This window comes from Hydra viridissima, unplaced genomic scaffold (assembly GCF_058129835.1).
Source record: "Hydra viridissima isolate aposymbiotic clone 2 unplaced genomic scaffold, HvirCarnegie_v1 scaffold_1, whole genome shotgun sequence".
NCBI classification, from domain to species: Eukaryota; Metazoa; Cnidaria; class Hydrozoa; order Anthoathecata; family Hydridae; genus Hydra; species Hydra viridissima.
The window spans coordinates 24,597,172-24,622,930 of NW_028324300.1; the positions used below are offsets into that span (position 1 = coordinate 24,597,172).

General features: G+C 27.3%; 1 protein-coding gene across 3 annotated transcripts; it reads left to right on the top strand.

Annotated features, from left to right (window-relative positions):
• Positions 1-176: 176 nt before the first annotated feature.
• Positions 177-25,202, top strand: LOC149894055 (NACHT, LRR and PYD domains-containing protein 3-like). 3 transcript variants are annotated; one of them, XM_090070544.1, is made up of 9 exons: positions 177-592; positions 1,167-1,253; positions 2,451-2,499; positions 3,264-3,557; positions 11,007-12,341; positions 12,419-12,484; positions 15,992-16,027; positions 19,981-20,085; positions 24,591-25,167. In XM_090070544.1, the coding sequence occupies exons 1-8, from the start codon at positions 506-508 to the stop codon at positions 20,034-20,036; spliced, it is 2,010 nt and encodes a 669-aa protein (XP_089926670.1). In that variant the 5' UTR covers positions 177-505; the 3' UTR covers positions 20,037-20,085; positions 24,591-25,167. The 3 variants fall into 3 exon arrangements, with proteins under 3 accessions (XP_089926670.1, XP_089926661.1, XP_089926667.1); XM_090070535.1 differs by lacking the exon at positions 19,981-20,085 and having other exon boundaries at positions 24,591-25,202; XM_090070541.1 differs by lacking the exons at positions 177-592; positions 19,981-20,085 and adding an exon at positions 789-972 and having other exon boundaries at positions 24,591-25,202.
• The last annotated feature ends 557 nt before the right edge of the window (positions 25,203-25,759 follow it).

A 25,759-nucleotide genomic window follows, 5' to 3' on the forward strand; every position in this document is an offset into this window, starting at 1 on the left:
TTATAAGAAAATATTCCGACATATTTTGCTATAAAAACTCGAAAGTTAAAAATTGGAGCTTCGAACTTTATATATAACTTCGCTACGTCTACATTTTCCCGAAAATTTTTTCAAAGAGAAATCGTTCACTGGATTGATCAAAAGTTTTATTTAAAGGAAATATTTTTCAACTTCTTATAGATGTGAAAATACATTACGGATGAAACAAGTTGCAAATATCAAGTTATAAAGTGTTGACTATTTTTGCGTCAAGCTATAACACTTGCAACATTTAAATGAATTTTCAAAGAAAACTTTGACAACATGGATCACAAAGTCATATTTTTCTTTTTTTCCCCAGCAACAATCACACGGTCTCTCAATTTCTAATTCAAATAATTTTCACACCCGTACAAGTCATAGTTCACTTTATTTGCGACACATTCAATATATATGTATCCCATGCTGACTCTAATTATTCAGCGTCGAAGTGAACGAAATCGTAATCTTTCTACCACTCCCTAAAATGATGTCAAATCAAAGTGATAGTCAAGAGGAAGTTGACCTGCAACTTGCTCTGGCACTTTCCCTAAGTGAAATGGAGTCAAATAAGGTATTTTTTTCCTCTTATTTCTAAGCACTACAGGCTGCAAGTTTGCAAGAAGTTTCTACTAATTAATCAGAGGTTATTTGTTTTCTTTTGTTTTCCAGAGTTTTTTTAATAGCTAAGATAATAGAGCAGGTATGCTAAGTATGCAACCCATTGTTATTACAAAAACGCAATAAAATCCCCAATTACAAGCATCTTCAGATATATTTGTTGCTTACTGAAATAAGGAGAAAAATTTCATTCTTAATTAAAGTTTTGTTCTCTGTTGTTTTCTTTACATCAGAAAGCTAAAAATTTTAAATTACAAATACTGCCAAAATCAACAGGAACTTTTGGAATTTCAATTTTTCCCTAAATTCATTGGATCATGCTCAACCTTAAAAGTACTTAAAATACAATATTTTTACTTGCTTTTTTTTCTAAATATTTCTCTAATTAAACAGGAAGTGTTTTTAGTAGTTTACACAATCATCAAAAACACTCTTCATTCAATTAGAGATTTAAGGTTCTTTGCTTGTTGATTCTTTTTTAGCAATTACTTAGTTTTTTCATAATTTTTTTCCTGCTTAAACTTTAGGTTCTGCCAAATCAAAGTGATGATCAAGAGGAAGATAAGCTGCAACTTGCTTTGGCAGTTTCTCTTAGTGCAGGGGATTCAAATAAGGTATTTTTCCTTCAATTAAAACAAAAGTTTAGCAAGTAACAACTAAAATGACTTGTTAAAAGTTTTTCAATTTTTTCAATTTTAAAAATTGAAAAAATGGAAAAAAATAAAATAAAATAAAAATGACCAATCAAAAAATGACAACTTGACAGCCTGTGAAAAAGAATGAAAAAAATGACAACTTTACAGCCTGAATTAGAGATTTAAGATTCTTTGCTTGTTGATTCTAGGTAAGCAGTTTCTTTTCCCCCTGGTCAGTGTGTAATGCACCTAGTTTTATAAAATAGTATCAGACAAATTTTGCTGAATGCATGATACTTATTTTTACTGCTTTACTCTTTCTGTTCTTCAGTATTCATTCATCAAATTTCTCCTTACCCATGATTTGATTGTTTCTAATTTACGCTGTTTGCTTCAGAAATGATGTAATAATGATGTAAAATGCAATTTTTTGCTTAATAGTACAATCTTACTAAATAAATTTAAGTTAAAAAAAATCATCAATAAAAAGTTTTCATCTTCATTTTGTATGAATTTAAAAACAAAATGCTTTTAATCAAAATATTAAACAATTATTTAAATATATTCCAGTAAAAAGAAAGTTTATAAGGCCTTTTTGATTTTGGAATGTGTGAAGTATTTTCAATTGATTCTTACTACATATAGGATTTTTTAGCTTTTTAACATAAAAAAGATATCAGAGAGAGATGAAATAAGTATTTAAAAAAGCTGCTTTTTATTTTAAAAAACTAATTTCAATGAAATGGTTGGGGACTAATATTTTGAGATTTGTGGTAGTTTATTTAATCTTACAAGATTTCAAAAATTGTCTGATTTTGAGAGTAAAATTTTCAAAAAATCTGCTTTTAGATGAATTTAACCAATAGTTAAATATTATAACTTCTCTTTTGTAAACATCTTTTTTTACACTTCTTTTCATGTAAGAAAGTGACGATCTTCAAAAGATTTTCTAAACTTTGGTATTTAGCTTGCACAATATACAGATTGTACTCATTTGGAGAAAAAGAAAGCTGATATTAATTCTTGCGATTATGTTTTGTAACTTTTTTATTACTAAGCAATCTTTTTACAGTCAAATTTCATCAAACAACATTTCAATAAGTAGATTTTTTAATAAAAGTGCAAAATGAACTTTATTAATAAGAAACTGGTTATGATATTTAAATTTTATTACAGGAGGATGAATCAGAGGACAGTTCTGCATTTGTTCAAACCACTGACAAAAGTATATCTATATTCATTAATATTTTTACTAACTATTATTATAAGAGGCTGAGTTTATTGATTTAAGAGAAGGGTGGTATGATTGGAAACTTGCTATTATTTATCCATGCATGAAATTGTTTTTGTATTTTTCAACAAAGGTTTGTTACTCCTTGTCACTCTGTTGTGGTTAGCATATTAGCCAGTGTAACTTTATTTACATTCAAATATGCAGGTATTTTACTGAAAAAAAAACCTATAGGTAGAAATTGCTGAATTTTTCATGAATACTTTCTTCATATAAGTTTTCTGCAATTAACACTTGTTTCCTACATTTAAGTAGCAAATAATAATCATGAAGTAACTATCTAATATAATTATTTGCTTAGATAACATTCATATACAAGAAATTATAAAGAATTTCACATTTTTATGTCACCAGCTATAAGTACTGTTGCATTCAGTTTCATACAATGTTATATTTGCATCTTGCTCACAATTAGGTTGGTACAGGAGAAAGTATTTGTGTTAATTTTTATTTGAATAAAATTTAAACAACTTAAGTTGTGTGCCTCTTATTTCCATTTCAAGTAGTTCATGTTGATGAGAGCTGGAACTCAATGATTTCTTGTTTCAGTAAAACCTCTTTATTTTATAGTCAATACTAAAATTGATAGTGAAATGCATTAGAATGTGTATATTTCTTATTTGAAAATTATTAAAAATGAAACAAGCAAATGGTTGAATTATTTGTAAAATAGTAGGCAATAAATAATTTTTGTTTAGGAATGAATATGAAAGTAGTGAATATTTTAAAGGAGAAACTGGCATCAGAATGGAAAAGATTTGCACGTGGCACTGGTTTAAATGATGTGGATGCTATTGTTGATCAAATAGATCATGATGTGAATCTTGATGTTGATCTAATAGATTATGATGATTTGGCAAGAGAAAAGTCGAAAATTGAGCTTTTTTTAAAGAAACTTAATCAACAACATCCAAATGATTACAGAACTTGCATTCAGAATTCTTTGAAAGTTATGAGAAGGAATGATGTTTTACAAGTTATAACATTATTGGGTGAGTTTCTTATAGTTATTGTTTGGGTATTATTTGGCTTCAGATAGTTACAAGATGGATTTGAATTTTTTAAAGACGTTGTTCTTAATTTATTGAATTTTTAAATAAATTTTTTGTTAAATGACTTTCTAGTTTTTCCTTTTATTATGTTTTAAATAAAAAATTTTAATTATAATAAGCAAAAGTCATTTTGCAAAAACCCATGTGGGTTTGGTTTTTGCCAACCTTTTCACTCTGCATTTTAAACTTTTCATCTACTTTATTTTAGCATAATATTACCCAAGTTGAGTAAAATTTACAGGATTTTTTCATTCATTTATTCAATCTTCTCCAATGTTAATGCTACCCCATTACTGGGGGTAACAGTATGGCATGCATACAACTACATGTATCAGTATTGTGCTGGTACATGTATCATTATTGAAAGAAGTCTTACTTTAGTTAACATAATGATGTAAGTTAAACAAAAATATGCATTTCATGTTTGAATAATATTTAACTTGATACATTTTTCGACATAATACATTTGACTGATACATTAAACAATACTTACACAATTTAAGTTGACACTAAATCTTTTCTAGCCTCAGACCTTTTTTCTTTTGGGAATTTTTGTTAAGACTATATAATAAAAATTTTTATAAAATCTTTTTTTTTTTTTTTGAGTCTATCACTAACCTATCATAATAAAAATCTATGACTTTACTAATTTTAGGAATTTGGAATGTTTTGAATAAACTCTTTTTATCAGGTTGTATCTTGCAAAGGAGACCATAAACTAACAAGACTGTCTATGGTCTCTTTAGCAAGAGTGTTACATCCAGATAAGTGGTTATAAGTGCTTGTTTTAAAGTTTTTACATACACTAGAAGTTCTATGTAACTTAAACAAAATAAAAAAAAGTCTGTTACTATTGTGTTTATAAGCAGTTATAAGCAGTTCACTAATAAAATACAAATAACTAAACAAGATGAAGAATAAATATAATCTCATAAACTTAGGTTTAATTTGATAAGAATGTTGGTAAGTTATACAACAAAGTAGACTTTTAGAGATACAAGCAGCAAAAAGTATATTAAAAAAAAACAAAACAAACTCCATGCATAAGCAGAAATAAAATTTTAGTTTGACTCAGTTGACTAACTGACATACACCTGACAATTATTAAAGTCTAAAAGTAAGATTTAAAGTTCAGTTATCCTATATACCTAGAAAACAATTTTTAATAAAGTAAATATTTTGCTTTAGATTTCAATTGAAATGATTTTTCTTTTGATTTTGTACTAATTTTGCCATTCTCTTAAATTTATGAACTTGATTTTATTTTTTGACGTGCAAACTAAATGAGCAACAGTGGTTTCCCAGAAATTTGATAAAAACACAATTTTGAAAATTCTACTACCACAAAAAGACTTATGGTTGATATAAATTAAAGTTCTATTTAAAAGATTTGGTGGAAATTACCTATGCCATAAAAATGCAAAAGTAAGAAGTTATTCAATTAGTGTAATTAAATGTGAATTTAAAAAAAAAAAAATTTTTTTGCAGACAAAAAACTTCATAAGTCATACTTCTATTATCAAATCAAAAGTAAAATTCCATGATTTAATAGAAAGAATTACTTATACTGTAATAAATGCAAAGTATATGAAGCTATCATTCAAACAATATATGTTGAAACTGAGAATTTTAAAAATGTTTTTTTTTTTCTTGGACAAAATAGTTTGATTTTTATTTTTGCATTTTTGATATCACGGGTGTGTATATATCACTCCCTTCAGAGGGTTTCTCTGGAACATCAAGTTGGGGTTATAGCCTTCTTGGGCCATATGTGCAATAAAAATCTCTGGATTATTAGAATTAATAGAGTTCATGCAAGTATCTTTTGTGTTGTTGAATTTATTTTCGTGGTATTTCAAGATATTGATTACTTGGTTTGTAACATGTTACTATTTGTTGTTATATCCATAATCCATATATGATTGAACCTGTAATGGCTTGTTTATTCTGTTTAATTTTTTATATTCATCTACTGCACTCACCTCTACTCAGCGATGGAATAGATTGCCAGTTTTGGCATTTCTTGTTAATGGAAATACAAAACTTTCTGGTGTGTTAAACTAGGCCTCAGGCTCATCTATGGTGGCAGTTCTAGAACTTTTAAAGTTATGGAAATGTGATAGAATTGTGATAGACTTGTGATTGGCATGTGATTATGAAATGTGATAGACTTGTGATTGGCACACAAGTGATTTAAATACTGGTAGACTTATTGGAGTCTGCTCACTTTTAGAGAAAGCTATTGGTGGCAGCTTGTTATAGATGGCCTGTTGCCATCACAAATTTAAAGTGCTTTTATGTGATGCTTTTGGAGTATGTTTTGGTCTGTGAACTGGGCCTGAGAATCTTGCTTTTTAAAATATTCAAAGAAAATTGGTTCAATCCAATAAAATCAAAACGAAAAAAAGAAAAATTTTCTTTTTCTTTTTCTTTTTCTTTTTTCTTTTTTTTTCTTTTTACTATTATTACACAAAATATTTTATCAAAAAATTTATTTAAAGAAAGTAATGTGTAACAATAAAATTTCTAAAGATATTTTTGAATATAGTCAGTTTTCTTTCCAAGATAGCACATCTGTTAGTGGTGATTATTTAATGATGTGACTTGTTTCATAGATGCATTATTTTAGTGCAATTTTATTTCATGAAATGTTTTTTAAAACTATTTATGCTTTTATTTAAATTTTAATAGCTGTATTTTTTTTTAACTGTATTCAATATATGAAAATGTAGAGCTCTCATTAACTAAAATTGGACATTAGTGATATTGATTCTTATGAATATTTTTAGGTTTAATTCTAGATTTTTTTCCTAGTATTGAATGTGACTCTTAGATGTTTTCTAAAATTGATTTAAATGATGGTGATTGTAGGCTATTAGAGATGATTATGCTTTAGTTTTACCAGTACAAAGATTAAGCTGATTTATTAAATGCAGTTGTTACTCATTGTTAAACTAACATTAATTTTGTGTTAGTTTACATTAATGTAAAAATTTTTTACTTCATTAATCTATAGTCCTTTTTCGATCTCTTGGAGTTTTATATTTAAAATTTAATGCTGTTGCTAATTTTCATAAAGGATTTATCTTTTATAATTAAGTTTTTAGATTACAATTTTATTTGAACTGTTTTGAATCGCCTTAAACATGTTTCATATTTGTTTTATTTTATTCAATTTGTCTAAAATACCTGAATAAATTTTTGAATTTTTTTTGTAGTTGTCTCTTGCCTTCCATAATTACTAATTGGCCTTTTTTGGGAATAATTGCTGTAAATCCATTTTCTATTTACTGAATATATTGAAACAAACAAAAAAGTATAAGGTTAGTGTAAGAATAATATTTAAACAGAAGATAAATAAATGAAAGTAAGGGGTTGTGTAAGAGCATGGTCAACATAAAAAGATTTTCTATTTTAATTTAAAAGTTGTTAACAAAACAATCACAAACTGGATCACAAGATAAACAGATTTAAAAAATCCATTATAAAATTACTTCATTCAAATAAAATTTGTAACTTTACAATATTTTGAAGTTTATTTATTCTTAAAAGTTTTTTTTTTTTTTTTAAAAAAGTAAAAATAGATTAAGAAAATTATTTGAGTGCCTCTTCCTCAGTTTTTTTGAGACTATTTATAGTTTAGAATATTAGGTTTCACTTGTATAATTAGGTATAAACTTTTTTCTCTAAAACAAAATGGTTTATAACATTGGGGTTCAGCGTAACAATTTTTTCTAGGTGTGGTTTACCACACAAAAACTGGATTAAGCAACATTTACTGACATTTTTAAACTTGGTTATAACAAACATAACTTTATAGAATTGTGACTTGTATAAAAATGTAAAACTTGTATAAAAAACTTGTATAAAAATATAAAAATTGTAAAAGAATTGTGACTTGTATAAAAATGAACAGCAAAACACTCCAAATTTTTGAAGAAGGTTGGTTTATAAGGTAAGTGAGTTCATTGCTTGTAATAGACCTTTCGAGTCTTTGTTCTGTTTTGCTGGGTTTTATTGTTTAGAGTGCTAACTGTATTCAAAAGTAAGTTTATAACACTATTATGAAGTATACAAAAGTAATCTTACTTGGCTTAGATATTTTAACAAAAGCATTTCTATTATTTTCTATTCATTTTTAAAAAATGTATATAAAATTAGTTTCTATAAGTGAAACCGAATATTTTTATCATTTTACAATAAATTAAAAATTTTAATTTTCATCCAACAATATGTATAACAATAAATTTGCATTTAAAATGTGTATTGTTGAGAAATTTATTTTGAAAGTAAAAAATTTTAAAATATTGTAAAGTTACATAAATTTTATTTGAAGAATTAATTTTGTAATGAATTTTTTAAATCTGTTTATCTCTTTTCATATGATTTCTTGGTTTTCCTTCAATGCTTTAACACAATTGGTCTAGAGAATCTAACAATCTGATATCATAGGTTATTCCATAAAACATGACCCAAAGTCTGGTACTTCTTTAAACAATAGTGAGTGAAATCTCAAAGATTGGTAAAATTGAATGCGTTAGCAACCAAGCCCATTATCAGGCATATTAATAGAAGTAACTGGTTTTCTCAAATTTAAGCCATGTTATTTTCAATTGTTTGATGGTGGGATATTTATGAATTCACTGCCATGCCATTGAGTTTTTCACATAAAATTGAAATGAAGTTTTGGCTATTTTGATGCGAAGTAACTAACTGCATAAAATGATGTAATTATCTTCTTCATCGTAAAGATCATTATTTTGTTGGTTTTTAAAATGACTAAAGATCTTTCACATTACCTGGACTTTCCTAATGCCTCTGAATCATGCTCTTTGGATAATCTGCTACACAAAATCATATCCAAAATATGTTATTCCATGGCAAAGAAGATGAGTACAGTTAATTTATCTTTGTGCCAGGAACTTTTCTCTCAAGCAATTATCTTTGTGCTATATGTACTCAAGTTTGGTTATTTTCCTCTTTAAAATATCTAACAGATTCCATTTATTTTGTCTTAAAAAAAGGAGTTAGTTATCTTGATATCCATAATCTGCCCAGAAGTTAATGTTTTTAAAATTTTTAATTTGTGGTACACAGCCATCGAATTAGTACTTAAAATCTAATACATCAGGTAGATTGTCTTTGATATATCTAACTATATGAACCTGAATTTTGTAGACAAAAAGATATTTGTCTGAGGAATGTTTCCTCTTTAAAATAAAGCACAATTGGGTAAAGTGAGCATTAACTTTTGCTCTAGTAATTTTTTTGATCCTCATCCTGGACAATATTTTGTTAACTTTCATCAATATTATCTTTTACTTCAGATTTTTTTTACAACTTTTTAGGGAGTGATAATAATAGTAGTAACAGAAACAATATTAATGACATTCCTAAAATTTGTGTTATTAAAGTTCCACTTATGATTTTTGAAAGAACATTTTGATCAACCATTAATAAAAGTAAGAACAAATTTTTTTTGAGTAAAAGATCCCTAAACAGAATAATAGTTTACATGTTGGTTCAGTTTTACTCCAAAAATCCATACTCTTTAATCAATATTTTTTAATGGTATTGGATTAGTAATTGATTTCTACTGTACATAAATTCTTTTGAGTGTCATTTTGGAATCCCTTGAGCAAAAATTTGCAGGGGAACCAAATTTTAGGAAATTTATCTACAACATTTTGAAGATATTTAAGGTCAAAGTTGCTGTGGCTCATCCTGCTGTTGCTAAAATGCTGAATCAGCAAAATTGCCAATATCTGAAGAACCAATGAATTTTTATTTCTATTCTTGTAACTTTTTATTTGTTATTAACTGCAAAATATTTAAAAATCAATTGATTTTGAGATGTAAGGGTGTCATAGTTTGTTATTATTTGATGTGGATTTGATTAGGTTCTAATAAAGTAAACTTATAGAATCTAAAGTTTTCAACAGTTAGTTGTCTTAAGTATAGAGCACCTTAATGTAGCATAAAAAAGTCTTTGCTGGCATATTCTAACTTTTATAAATGCTGGCTTTTACTTTTTTGTCTAAAAAGATCCTTATAAAATCTTATTGAATTAGTAAGATTACTTAATTTTGCATAGCTGTAATAGAATTTTTGCTTAGGTGTAATAGAGTACATATGTATGTAATAAAATCTAATATTATACAAGACTAGAAAATAAAATAGATAAATAATAATTTGCAATAGACGATTCCATTACAACCAAGCAAAGTTAATTACAATTTTAAATTATTAGATCTGCTATAGTTTGTGGGACTACATCTTCCAAAATCAAGCTTGTGATTGCCTTCTGCTGAGAGTGTGCATAGCTATATTTATGTGAATTACCATTTGATGCATAATGTTCTGTAGCATGTTTTTTGATCAGGGAGTTTTTTCCTTATTTTATCAAAAGAAGTCTAATATTAAACTTTGATTGTTTTTTTTTTTTCTGAATGGATTTTAAATGTTTCACAAAGTTTAAAGTTTCACAAAGATGTTAATCCTAAATTGTCAGTTGTAGCATTTGTTTTGTGGCAATGTTTTCTGTGCTGAAAAAATGTTTCTTTAATTGCACCATTTTCAAATCAACATGCTATTATTGTTGGTAAATTCACAGCACATGTTGCTGCCTTTTTAAGTGATTTTACTGGAATTCATCAATATATTTGAGTGATTTTACTGGAATACATCAATATATTTAAGTGATTTTATTGGAATACATCAATATATTTAAGTGATTTTACTGGATTACATCAATTTATTTCAATATATTTGAATGGTTTTACTCTAACATATCACATGATCAGAAAGTTGAATTTAATACTGGACCCAACACAGTTCTATATTTTTTATCCACCTTAGACCTACTCTTATTGTTACTATTACACAAAAGATTTTAACAAGTGAATAAAAAGTTATTTTTAATTTATAAAACTGTAATGAACAATGAAGAAATATGTTTACCATACAAAAGAGAATTCAGCCATAAAAAGTTAAAGAGTTTTAATATGCTTTTAATGTAATTACAAATTATAGCATTATTTTAATGTATTATTATAAATATGCTTATAATGTAAATAATACAAGCTTTTTAAAATTGTAGTATTTTATTGTTCTATGTATAAAATGGTTTTTAAAAAGTTAAAATCTTTCATTTGATGTCATTTTAACTTGCAGTACCTTTTAATTATTCTTAAGAATTTTCTGATTACTTTTTTTAAATAAAATCATTTGATTTAAATGAAAACAATTAATCTGATTAAATGTTGTCAGTGGTGTATTTTTCAATATGAGAGTGTATAAGGAATATGTTATCTTTATTTCACATTTTGATATCAGGTTTTTTATTCTAAACTCGTACCAAAGATTTTCTTTATATTTATGTTCTTTCAGAAATGCGTGGAAGACTGAAGAAGTTTTATCAAATGACTTATGGAAAAATTGATCAACTTGAGCACAATGTAATAAGTCCCACTAATGTTGATCTTTTAAATAAGTTTGTAGAATTGACAGTTGTTGATGCAAATGATATAGAGAGAGATATTGTAAATATTGCTGAGCGAGAGTTGTTTCTTCGCAAACAAAGCAATTATAAACCAATTGAGTTTTATGAATTATTTTCAAAAGAACTGCCTTTACTCTTGATTTCTGGTATTGCTGGAATCGGAAAAACTTGTTTGCTCAGGAAATGCTTACTTGACTGGGCCAGTAATACCTTATGGAAAAATGTTGATTTTGTTCTTTATTTTGAATGTAGAAAGTTAAATCAATATCAAAATATTGTTAGCATAAACGAGTTGCTAAATGTTTTTTACAAAAATGTTTTGAAAGAATGTAATATTTGTGAAGACTTTTCAATATTGTTTGTGATAGATGGGTTGGATGAGTTTGCATATTTGGATGAATTAATTAATCACAATCCACAAAATCCAAGCACTCATTCGATTGTTAATGTGTTAGCAGATGTTTTGGACTTTCACAAATATAAATGTGTTGTTGCTGGAAGAGTAGGAGCTATACTACAATACAAAAATAAAGTGAGTGAATTTAGTGAGAAATTGACTATTCAAATAATGGGTTTTAATGACTATGGAATCAATGAGTATGTAGAAAGAGTTGGAAATGCAAAAGAAGCTATAAAAAACGTTCTTAAGTCATCTCATATTGCTAAAGCAATGGCATCTGTCCCTTTTTATTTATCAGCAATGTGTACAATCATTGGTTCATCCATACTCAGTGGTTCTTATTCATTCTTCACTACAACAGGGTTGTATTGTTGTCTATTTATATACTTTTTGCAAAAGCATATAAACAGAAACAAAGAACCAGTTTACAAGTTGATGGAAAAAGAGAGCAGCAAGCAATACATTTTAAAAGTTTGTAAAGTTGCTTTTCATTTGTTTAATGAAGACAAAGTGGTTTTTTCCCAAAAGGAAATTAAAGTATTTATCAATGACATTGATAAAGTTGAAAATGATAATTTGGGTTTCATTGAAAAAGTTGAATCACAGCTTGGTTATCAATATCAGTTTGTTCACCTGACTTTGATGGAGTTTTGTGCTTCAATACATGCGCACATTAATTTTAGCTTTACGGAGATTCTCAGTAATAAAAAGTTGAAAAGCTGCTTGCCAATGATCTGTGGACTGAAAAATGAAAATGGAGGAGATTTTCTGAGATTGCTTGCTAACTTGAAAGCGTCAAAGAAGGAAAGTAACTCCATGTTTGGTAAGTTCATGAAATGTATTAAAGAAATTTAGAAACAATTTTGTAATTTATTTGATAGTCATGTTTGTGATTTATAGTGAAAATCAAACAATTATTATCTTTTTCAAATGAAGAAAGAAATCCATTGCTTCATGCTGTGCTTGGTAAGTTCATTGTTTAAGTTAAAGAATTTGTAATATTTTTCTTTTTAATATGTTGAATGTTTTTGTAAAATTAAAAGTATCAATCGACTGAAAAAAAAACAGCAAAACAATGATGGCCATCAAAAACTTGTAAAATTTAAAATAGATAAAAGACTAAAAGTATACAAATGAATATTTTAAAGTAAGATAAATTATCAAATATTTAAAACATTTTTATCATAGAAATTTAAAAAAATGTAAAATAGAACATTGTTTAAACATTTACAAAGTTTTTTCTATTTTGTTAACATTTGTTTTTTTGTTTTCATGTGAACATGAAAACAAAAACATAAACAACTTTGTAACACAATATAATCAACTTAGTTTAATTTCAAGTAAATGAATGGAATTGTAAAATTTTGCCAACGATTGATTTAAATAGTATTTTCTATCTACAGCTGAATATTTCTGGAAGAACATCCCAAAAATGTTTTTTATGTGGCCATTAAAATCATGAAGTAACTATACAAGGCTAAGTTCATTTTATTTTAAAATTATGAAGTCACTATACAAGGCTAAGTTCATAGTTTGGTAAATTTGATTGAACTTGTATACTTAGCTGATTGGCAACCTTTAGTTAGGAAATGTTAAGTTTCATGAGTTGGAAATCGATATCTGTCACAAATACAAATAGTGCTTTCCAAAACAAAAAGGGCTTTGTTATTCATTTAGCTTGATATAATTAACTAAAAATGACTTATAAGTGTATAAGAGGTAGGTAGCGTTTGAAAGTTATGTTGTTCCTTTGGAACTTTATTGCTTTTGACTTTAAAATGTTAATTTTAACTTTTCAGCATCATTATGAGACCATAACGTAATTAAAATAAGGAAAAAATGTGGATTTCTTATCACTTAGAAATGAGCATTGATTGCTTGAACCAAAAAATATCGTTTTAGAAATTTCAGTTTTTGAGTTTTAGCTAAGCACAGGATAAATTATTTAAAATTATTTCTCCTCGTACTTGTTTTCATTTCTCATCAAACAAGAAGTTTTTTTCTTAAGTTAAATTTCATAGGGTAAAACACCCAGTGTTTGCCGATTTTTTCGATCTAGTCCCATGTAAAATTTATTTTCTCATTCGCTTTTTGATAAAATATTGATCTCGAAAATGATTGTATAGAAAAAAGATTGCTCTTTACAATGCCCTTAGAACCAATGACCTCCGATAATAAATAAGGGAACTATAGCCCCCAAAAATCAAAAATGGCGGCCAATGGTGTGTTCCCTATATACGCTTCCCACATTTTTGAACTTCCACCGGTTTTCGCCTATAGGTTTTTTTTTTTTAATAAAAATATATATTCTTTCAGTCGAATTTTGATTTGAGTCTATTTAAAATTTACAAAGACAAAAAAAAAAAAAAATGATATCTAAAAAAATTTATATACTTGTATGCTTTACAACTAAAATTTCTAAAGTTGCTCATGTAGTTTCACCAGCTTCTTTGCACCTGCTCAATGAGGTATCTCCTGAAAAATAAAGATAAATTTGATTACACATTTTGTATCAAAATTGCAATTAATTGATAGATATTTTTATGTTACGATATAAAAGAACAGAGATGTTACATTATAAAAGAACAGAGAGGTAGATAGACTTACGTTACTTTTAAGAAGTTCCAGAATCGTATTGCACAGCTGTTTTTTTTTCTTTTTAGGCCTATCCTATCTTAGGTTTAGCTGACACTTAAATTTTAATTAATCAATTTAATCTAAAAAAAATTACGTTTTGAGCTGTAAAAGGTTTTTTGCCATTTCTTACAGCTTAAAAGATAATATTTCTTCAATATGTGTTTAGTTCTGCAAAACAGATGACAAGGTTGTTAAAGTATTTTCAAACATAATATTCAATAAAATTTCAATACATGTTAAAAAATAGTTTCGTCCATGTAAAAGCTAATTCAAGGTAATTAAAGTTAACTAGAAATAATACAACAGGTATCATCTCAACTTATTCATTTGAAGTTACTAAAAATACATTTGTGTCTTTTTATTATTAAGTTTCAAATTGTAACCTGCTTTTAAAAAATGCTTCTAAGTAAGTTTTTTAGAAGAACAACTTTTGAAATAATTTAACAGTTAAAAACATGAAAATAGAAATAAGAATTTGTTAAATCCCTTACTTTAACAGTGTAAAAAAAGTTGAATATGCAACATGCAGTCAATCACTTTGCCAAAGAGATAATGTAAAAAAAATGTATATTTTGATGTTCTTATGTTGTTAATATCTTTTTGATATTTTTTTATTTTGCTTTCAATGTTATATTTTTATTGCTTTAAATTTTTTATTTATACGTTTACTAGTTTACATGTTATATTGTTTTCAGTAAAGTACTACTACATAATGTTAACTTAGCTATGAAAGTCAATTCATCACCTTTGAGTAAATTAAAATCAAGTGAATTTTATAAAAAGTTAAACTTTTCAAAGTTAAATTTTAGGTATATCAAATAATTTAACCTCCTTACATAAAGTTGTATAAAGTGGGAGTATAAATTTATTTTACTCTGAAGTGAAATATTTTTCAGTTTTAATTTACAAAATTTAAGTTGTTTGTCTTCCTTTAAAATAACAATTCTCATCTTTACTTCTAAATGAAAATAATTCTCTAGATATTTAAGATAAACTAATTCACTTGGTAATAAGATATTTTTAAAAAAATATATTGACCAGCATTTGCAACAAATGCTCCTTTAAAAAAAATTTCGGAGATGAACATAACATATATATCTGTTATCTATATTTACATGCATATCATTTTAAAAAGGAAAGGTATCTGTTTTTTGCTTCTAGATTAATAAATATATGTCAAAAAGAGTAAAATAAAAAAAAAGTCAATTTTTAAAAATAAATTAATGTAAGCGTTTAAAAAGTATGCAGAGTTTAAGGGTAGTTTAATTGTTTTTGATCACAAAAAGTTTAACATAAATATTTGACTTTTATTACTTTTTACTACGAGGACTTTTTTATTTTTTTATCATAAAAAAACATTTTCACTTTTCAAGATTACAAGACCATAAGATTATCAAAAGATGGAAAAAAAAAATGTGGACCCCTTATTATGAGTATTGATATGTGCATAATGTATAGTATTATTCCTTATTGATCTTAATTTAGAAAAAGACTTAAATAAGCATTTCAGAGGCAGGCGTTTTAAAGTTTTGTAGTTTCTTTGCAATTTTTTTTGTTTTTTACCGTAACAAAAACACAAACTTTGACTTTTCAACATGGATTACAAGACAATAACATAATTAAAACATGGGGAAAATATGTTGATTCCTTATCACTTAGGAATATTGATTGCTTATGCCAAAAAATATCGTTTTAGAAATTTCACATTTTAAATTTGTGCTGAGCAACAGGACAAACGATTTAAATTTATTTCCCCTTCCTTTTTATGTTTTCATTTCTAATTAAATAAGTTTTTTCTAAAATAAAATTTCATACATCATGCTTTTTTGTTTTTAGATTTGGTACCAAAAGCTAGTAAGGTACATATATATGGTAAGAATTATTTATTTTAATTTGTTTAGGGAAGATTTTACGTGATCATTGCTTTGAAATTGCGATTGCTTTATTTTTGGAGAATATTTCATCGGTTCCTTCCCGCGCCACAAATTTAAAATAATTGATGAATTTGACTACTTTTCTTCTCTCATTTACAAAATACCATTGAGCATTTCTAGCTAAAAATGCTCCTTTTTCTTTAAAAACACGGGAAGAAATTCTTTTGAAGAAAGTTTCAATAGCTGAAAGGAAATAGTGAAGATTTTTATGACATGAGTTTTTTCGGTCTGTTTTGTTAAGAAAATGACTCTCATGACTTTCAGTACATTATAGAGATTCAGTATTTTACCAATTGTAGTGTAAATGATGTTATTATCAGTTGCGTTTGTTATCTATTTAAATGGATTTATTTGTTAGCCTCGTTTTTATTATAAACTTTAGTTTTAACATATTTTCTATTTCATAATAATGATCATGATTAGAAAAAGAAACGGAAAAAAGATTATTGTAAAAATAAAAAAAATTTTTATTGTAAAAATAAAAAAATTTATCTTAGAACAAACAACCTTTTTTGGCTTGAAATGCTTTCACCTTTTCATCATCCTCCCAGCCAGCAATAAAAGCATGTAAAAAAATGCCTTAACAACTGTATGCAAGATCAGTTCCAAGTTCAGTGCATATTTTTACATCACGAAGCTAAAAAATAATTTCATAGAGAGTACAACAGTTTATAACTACAAAATACAACTAATTTTGATGACAAATTCTATGTTGTTATTTTACTAGTTGATAATCAAGTGTAAACTTTTTAAATCAAATTATTGATTAAAAGGGAAAATTCTTCGGTTTGTTCCCGCGCCACAAATTTAAAATAATTGATGAATTCCACAACTTTTCTTCTCATATTTTCTATTTTGTGAGTTTTTATTTTCAGTGTCAGCTTTATTACTTTGTTAAATTTCTAGGAAATAGTTATTAGTTATCAATTTGTTAGGCATCAATAGGTTTGCAAATAAAACACCCCTCCCCCATCCACCCCTTACTCACCTTTAAAGCTTTACAGAGATGTGTCTTTTTAGCATATTAAAGAGCAAAAAAAAAAAAATAATAAGAAAATAAACTTCGAAATATCTATTCTTTAAGAATAAATCCTTCCATTTGTTTAGGGACTTACTTTTGGATAATTAAAAACCCACATAAAATTAAAAAACAAGAGAAACACTTTTTATCAAAGTTGCACCCTCCTAACCCTGTTTTTGATTAAACTGAAACATTCTATCCTCCCCTAAGACATGAAGCTGTGGGCCAGTATTTTCCTACCCATCAAGATTTACAGTAGAGTGCAAAAGTTAACAATTAGCTAAATTTTTCAAGTTTTTTTGTCATAACTTTTTGACTTTTCACTGAAGATGAATGAAATTTTTAACAATTGTTCCTATAATGTGATCGTATAATTTACTCAAAAAAATGATAACTGTAATGGAAGATAGAAATTCAAAATTTATTGAAAACGTAACCGTGCAAAAGATTAATAACAGTTCCATGCCCATTAAGAAAATCAAAATTTTATTAAGAAAAATGTATTTATATTAAAATAATTTATTGGAGATAACATTGAACTTAAGTTAAATTAAAAAAACAATGGGAAAGTCTAAGGAATTGTTACGAAAAAAGAAAAATTTAATAATACGCACTGTAGAGAAGAGGATTCTTGTAAGGAAATTTCTGAGCTTTGTGATGTGGATAAATCAACAATTAGTGTACAGTTAAGTGATATAGAGAACGAAAGAGACATAAAAAAAATGATGGCTACAGAACTTTTGTTTGTAGTTTTAATTTCCTTACTCATTCAATATGTGGTCTCCTTTAGTCAGACTGACTACTTTTTTATGATATTGATCTAAATTTAAAAATGAAAAGCCTCACTTTAAAATTTCACTTAAAAATAAAATGTTTTACCTGCATTCTTTACATTTTGAGTTTTTGGTTGACAGAAGCAAACTCTTGTTAACCAAAAAGGTCGCTCTTTTAACTTTAGATAGAGGTAAGAATTGAGTTTTGAATTTTTTATTATAAAGCAAATGTTTCTCGATTTTAACGAAATTAAAAACAAGTATTTCTTATTTGTTTAAAAGTTCCGATTAAAAAAAGTAAAAATACTTCAATCACGTTCTTGCTTTCAAAAATTGTCATGAGATGCTCTAAATATTCTCAGGAGAACTGAGAATATATAAAGCGTACCGTGACAAATAGAGCGAAGAGAAAGATTGCAAGCTGTCGTTCAACAATCCACGTTGGAGCTTTCAATTACAACTAAACCCTCACTCTGGATGAGTTTCCAAACAACTCTGTAAGCATTTTTTTAAACTGGAACAAAGCGAATATATGAATTTACAAGCCTATTTATGAGTATCACTAAAATGACTGCAGCACTTCAAGACTCTGATCATCCTCTGCACTTTTGAGTTCACCTTGCTTTGTTGAACGAAAACAAATGCTGACTATGAATTTTTGCTCTGAGAAGATGTTTGGCTGATGTTGAACTGCTGACATTGACTTTATAAAGTTATAAAACAAATTGCGTTAGTAAAATCGCAGCTATAAACAAGCACTAGGAGCTATTACAACCGTAACAAAGCTTTAATTTAAACATCAATTGTTGTCATTTAATCGCTGCATTCACCTTGGCTTTAAGTTCATAATGTTCATAATATTAGCTACGAAAAATGTTCGATTTTGAACATTGCTAACCGAGAGCACCATTTAAAAAAGATATAGGGTAGATTAGGGTAATTTGAGCACCTTAGAAATATGAGCATACCTAAAGATTTCGTAGATGTAAGCATTGAAGTTAAAGTTGCTTTGTATTTTTTGAATAGACTTTATATGGTGATAACAGAAATCAGTACAATTAGCGTAAATTTATAAGCAGTAATTAGCGGTATTATCTAATTAAAACGCTGTTAAATTTTTTGCATTTTTAAAATAATATCGTCACTCATGAATGTATCAGTGGCGCGAAATTTTGGTGCAAAAATAATGAAAATAATTTTTTTATAAAAAAATATATATTTGCGAAAAATATGTTCCGTTTTTGTTTGAAAAACAATGTATAAAAATATTTAGTTTTGACTTTACTTAAAGATGCCATTTTTGTGTAATATGACCATGCTCAAATTACCCCATGTTTTTTATTGAAATTACCAAGTTTAAAGTCGTAAAACAGCAGTGGTTTTAATTACTATTTGAATAAAAACAAAACCTAGCAAAATATTTTATTATTTTAACAATACTAAATATTCTTCTGTGATTTAAATTCAAAAAATTTGAATTTTTGTCGTTCAAATGTTTGAGTTGATAAAATCGAAAAATTAATGAACAATTTTTTTTTTTTTTTTTTGCGGAAAACATAGTCGTGTTGTTTTAACAAAAAGTGGCTTAAAATTTGATCTTTTAACGATAAATTTTGTTGATAACGAATCATTATATTCTAAAAATTAGTTCTATATGTCAGGTTGATATTTTTTTACTTAATGTTATTTTTTTTTGAGATAAATTAAAGTGCTCATATTACCGAGTGGTATTGGTAATATGAGCAATTCTGTGACTTTTTTAAAACCTTTGTGCTTTTAAAAAAAAAATTCGGGTGCCCAATATCTAGGTAAAATATCTAGGTAAACTATGAGTAGGGATCCCTAAAATTTGTTAGTTCGCAAAAAATTTTGGATCCAGCATAACCATTTTTGAAAATATTCCAATTTTTGCTTAAGGTGCTCATAATATCCTAATCTACCCTATTAGGTTAAAACAGATAGATAAGATAGGGCAGTAGCTCTTTCTTTTCTTCTAAGCCTGGTCTCTTGTTATTTATTTTCTTGTAAGCAATTTCTTTCGATAAAAAAATTTTACCGCTTAAAGAAAGCTCATCGCTGTTATTCTTGCACTTTCAGTTTGTAGGTGCTGTTTTTTGGAATTATTGACAGCATGGTTTTCAACATTTTTGTGATTTGTTTCTAACAAAACTTCTAAAAAGCCAGAGGGAAATGAAAGATCAGGTAAGAAAGCAACCTGGTGACAGCGCAATGAATATAGCAGACTAAAATAGTTTGCACCCTATGATGACTCGTTTGATTACACCTTATTTGTATATCAAGATATTCAATTCTATATGTAGGATAAGGTTGCCGATATTGTACCCCCTAAGACCAAATTTAAAAATGTAGGCATTCTACTGAATGGAAACATGGATTTTTATTTGTATTTCATAATTTAGGGATTATTTGTTGTAAAGATGTTAAAAAAACTCAAAATTTAAAAAGCGTTTAGTCTCGAAGAATTAAATTTAAAAAAATAGTGCTAAGAGTACAATTAAGGAAACTAGATCCTTAATTGTGCCATTGTAATCCAATATTGTACCACTTTCTTGATTTCAAATATTTTACAACTTCACAAATATTTTATGATTTTAGATTTAAGGGATTAAAAGAACTGATTAAAATGAATGGTTTTTGTAAAATCAACAATTGGAAATATTCTGATATAACAATATAATGATTTCATAATATAATGAAATTAAGTTATTTAATAAACTCTATGCAAATTGAATTTTTTTTTCTTCTGGAAAATGCCGAAAACAGGTATCACCACATATGGTACAATTTTTATTTAAATTATATATTACACTTTATCTGTTTTAAAAACATACTAAATAATGTAAAGTAAAATACATAAAGACTTTATTTTGGCAAAAGTTGCAGATATATTGTTTCTGTTTTTGATTAACACCTGCACAGTCAACATGACACCAGCCTTGACAAACAAGACATTTTATCATATTCTTTTCTTTATTTTCTTCACAAAGGTAACAAAACAAGCTTTCACTATGAAGAGATGCATTTGCATGCTTGAACCTTTTTACACCATTCCTGCCCTGTTCTATCTTTTTAGTTGATATTGGTAAAACTGAGCTAGAGAGTGCATCTTTATAAGGACTACTTGTCAATACGAGATTAGTACTGGAATTTTTCTTTTTTTGTTTAAGTGGTGAAGTTCGTATTGGAAGTATGCATATTTCTTTAATTGAAATCTCAAAATTAAAAAAGTATGTTAACATAAAAAAAACTTAACCAACACAAAAAAAATAACCAACAACAACTGGATAATTTTAATTAAAACAATTTGTATATAAAACTAGAAAATAACTACATACTGTTTGGAAAGTTTTTGATTGTTGCTTATTTAAACTCAACTCTCCTATCAGTAATTTAGAAGGTGCAAAGTCTTCTTCCTGAAACACTGAGTTGTCTACTGGCCATATCCCAGTGTCTCTAAATCCATTAATAGCTATTTCCATACCAACAGCCTTTGCATAAGCTTCTCCAAAAAGCTGAGACACTTGAAATTGAGTAGTACACCTGCCTGGATAGCTTCGCATCCATTTATCACAGGCAAAGTTTTATTTAGAATTCAAAGCTTTGAAAAACGATCTATCTAAAGGTTGTAGCCTATGAGTAGTATTTGATGGCAAAGATAGCATTACTTTTCTATGATCTCGAGCTAAAACTGATGCTTCTAGATTTTTTGTATGTGTTGAATGACCATCAAGGATAGGAAGTACTTTCTTTTGTCTTGGATGTTGTGTTAAAAGTTTAAGACAAAGATAGTTTATAAAATGCATAATCCACAAAGTAAATAAATCTGTGGTTATCCAACCACTATCAGAACATCCAAAAATTGTCAATGGTGGTGCTCCGTCTTTGAGCTCATTTTTGAATCTCTTGCGTTTAAAAATTAGCATAGGAGGTACAAAAGATCCTGCAGCATTCATGCAACATACTCCAGTGGTATTTGAACCTCTTTCACTACTTGTTATACCTCCTACCTGATGTTTTCCTTTCAGAGCTAAAACTTTCATTGGTTTCTGAACTGTACTTATTCCAGTTTCATTTACATTGTAGATCAAATCAGCAGTAATATTGTAGTTATCAACAAGTTCTGTAAGTTTATTGAAAAATAATTCAACCTTTTCTCTACAGAAACCGGTGGATCTTGCCATAGATGTTGGTTCAGATAACATCAAACTGAGGCAGGAGTGACGTTACATAAATTTATAATACCACTTCTTTCCAGCCATGCCCAAATCTTTGTTGAACTGATGAGGTATTTTATTTTTCTCAGCAATTTCAAATGCCAATCGTCTTAGGTCTTTAGTATTAATACCAAACATACACGATTCGAGTTTCAAGACATGTTTAACTAACTCTTTCTCAATTTCAGGAGGGAAATTACTACACCTACTAAAATGCTTAGTTGAGTCATTTGCAAATACATTTTTATGTTCCACATGCCTTTTAAATGTTGGTTTAGGAATTCCGTATTTTAAACAAACGGCATTTAATCCGATATCACTATTACGATAAGCAAAAATAGCTTTTTCCATATCCTCTTCTCTCCATGATCCATATCTCTGTTTTGACATTTCAAATTTTTTTTAAAAGAGAATTTAAACTTTACACGCGTTTTTTAGCGGTCAAAATGGTAGCGTCGATGTAATTTAGGATCTGCCTTGAGGTACAATTTACACAACTAATCTGACATTCGGTGTATTAGAAAATTTGACAACTAATAATAAGGTATTTTAACTTCCAGGTAGTTATTTCGAATTTAGATAAATTATGCTTTAACATAAATACACTGAACAAATCATATCTTCTACTTTCTTTATGAAATACGCTTAGCCATAAATCCCTAATATAAGAAATCTCCAATAACAAACCAACAAGAGCTTACTCTGGCCTTAATTCAGTTTGATAACAAAAAAAACAGTTGATTCCTTAATTTCATTCACCAAAGATAAAAAATAAATTAAAATAATTCTTGTAGGTTGTAAAAATAACTAGTTATGTTAAAAATACAATATAGGTATCGGTACAATATTAGCAACCATACCCTGGTTTCAACTCTATTGTCAACACAAGCCCCCTCATAAAACTTTTAGGCCTTCAAAACCTGACGAAAATGTATTTTTTTATCCTAAGAAAAGAAAAATGGATAAAATCATTTAAAATGTAAGATTTAATGTTACTTTGAGAAATCTTTTTTCATATTAAATATATGAGGGATGTAAAGGAAATTGAATTCCATTTTTTCGATATTTCAAAAAGAATATTTGGCGACTTTTTGTTATTGATTTGTTTAATCAGATTGTTACTCGATGTTGAATCTTTCAGAAGAAATGTTAGGGGTGAGGTTGTAAAGAGCTAAAAGGATCTTTTGATATTTCTTGACCTTTTGTAGCAGCAGCGTAAAAATCTGTTTTTAATGTCTCAGAGAATATTTTTAATCCCTCATTTCTAGGCATTGTTTTGGATTTTACACTGTTAAAAAAAGTTTAAAAACTTCAATCACGTTCTTACTTTTAAGAATTGTCATGAGATGCTCTATATATTCTCAGGAGAACAGAGAGTATAAGAATATAGAGATTCTCAGGAGAACTGAGAATATTTAAAGCGCATCATGACAAATAGAGCTAAGATAACAATTACAAACTCTTATTCTGCATTCGACATTCGAGTTTTAAACTAAACTAAACTCTCACTCTGGTTGAGTTTTCAAACAACCCTGTGAGCGAACGGACCTTTTTTAAGTGAGAACATTGCCGCAGGAGTTGAGTTGTTTCATTGGTGAAAATCGTAAACTACTATTTTCATTTTCTTTTTTATAGTAATTTCTAAACGAACGACGTGAAAGAAGTGTTTAAGATTTTGTATAGTTGTTAAAATCAGTTTTGAGCCGAATATATTTCTATTAGTTAGGTTTTTAGGAAAAAAGCGATAACAAGTTCAATTATTACAATGATTTTAGTTATAAATTTTAAAAGTTTTAGTTTTTTTGGTGACACTAAAATGGTTTTTTGATCATTTTTTCTTTTCAAAACAAGTTTAAAAAAAAGATGTCTCTAAAAGAAATGGCTCCTTATATGGTACTTTTCGTGTGAAACTTTTGAAATATAATTTCGAGCCGTTTTGAGAATTTTATTTCACTGTTACCGCTTTAAATTGACAAACTTTTAGCTTACTTTTTTACAATACTTTAAAATATTTTTTGTTGCTTCAGCAAAAAACAGAAAGCGAAAATATTTTTATTTCAGTTTGAAAATAAATTATTTTTGTATCAAAAATCTGACGCGACTTTTAAATAAAGTTGAGCGCTGTTTTAATTCTTTTGGTCAAGCTTCTGATTGGCTGAATTGTTTATCGTATTTCTATTGGTTGAGCTTAACCAAAGTTTGAAAACGGTGTATGATAAGTTTCAATAAATATTTTAGTTTTGTATTTCGTAAATTATTTATTTGTTTTATAAATATCTAGTAAATAAAAAATATTTTTTGAACTAATTTGTGATCATTTGAACTGTTTTGATCTTTTTTAATATCCGTAATATTTATTAAACACGATATCGTGTTTTCAAATTTTTGAAAGTTGGTTTTCTTAAATAATTGTTTTTGCAAATAAATAAATATTAATAATAATATTAATATGTTATTATTGTTCTTCTTTAGATGATAAATACAAGATGTTCATGGAATGCTTCTTTGGAGCGCAGGCGTCGATTACCAAGAACATGAAAAGATCAATCGATAAACGAGCGTGGTTGATTGAGATACATGATGGAAAAACTGCTCATGAAGTTTCACATGAGAAATATTTCATGGAGAAATTTTTAGACGCAGGTTGCAAGTTGAATGGATTACGTGTTGATAAAAAGATTTTATCTGAAGATGAGAAAAAACTTGTCATTTTATGTTCAACCAACGTTCGTAGTGTCTACTTATATCATCCAGTGAAGATCGATGGATGGACACCGACATATAAGATTGAATGGTTGGTGATAGACATCAGTGATACTTTCGTATCAATGATCGAGTTCGAAGGTTTCTTCCCGTGGATTCGACTCGCTGAAGTATTAGAACTTCACCTTCACGACGACACGAACTTCATCGACGACATTTGTGAATGGCTTCGTGGTTCGAACTTCAAGTGGTTGATGATCTGGTACCGCGGAAAATATTTTTTTAACATCGAAGAGTTTAAAGTAAGAAGAACGAAAAATGTTTAATATGTTAAATAAAAAATAAATGTAAATGTAAATATGTAAAAAGTATAAAAGAAAATTTTTATAACATCGAAGAGTTGAAAAAGTTAAAGTGATACGAAATACTTTTGATTGTTTAAATATTTCTAGTATGTTAAATAAAAATGTAAAAGGTATAAATAATTCAAAAATTATTTATGAAATGAAATATTAATTAATTTAAAAAAAAAAAAACGATTTTCTTTTAAAACTTGAAACGTGGGAAAAAATGGAAAGATTTTCATTTTTATTTTGAGTTTTTGTTGCGAATATTTGTTCTTTTTTAAAACTTAAAGAAGTTTTTTAAGTACTGCAAAAACCACGGAAATATTATGAAATGAGAATAATTTAATGTAATAATAATGGAAATATAAAATAATTTGGTTGCTTTTTGTTGTTGTCAATGGTAACAGTTATTAAAAAAAAATATTCGAGTTTTTAAGATGAGATTCGATAAATTTTTAGAACGGAAAGTTTTTTTGATGTTGTTAAAAAAAAAAAAAAAATTGGAACTCGAAAAATCGAAAGACAAAATTCTAGAGAATTTTTTAAAAGTTTCGAACGGTGGACATTTTTTTTTTCTCGAAGGAGGAAGGC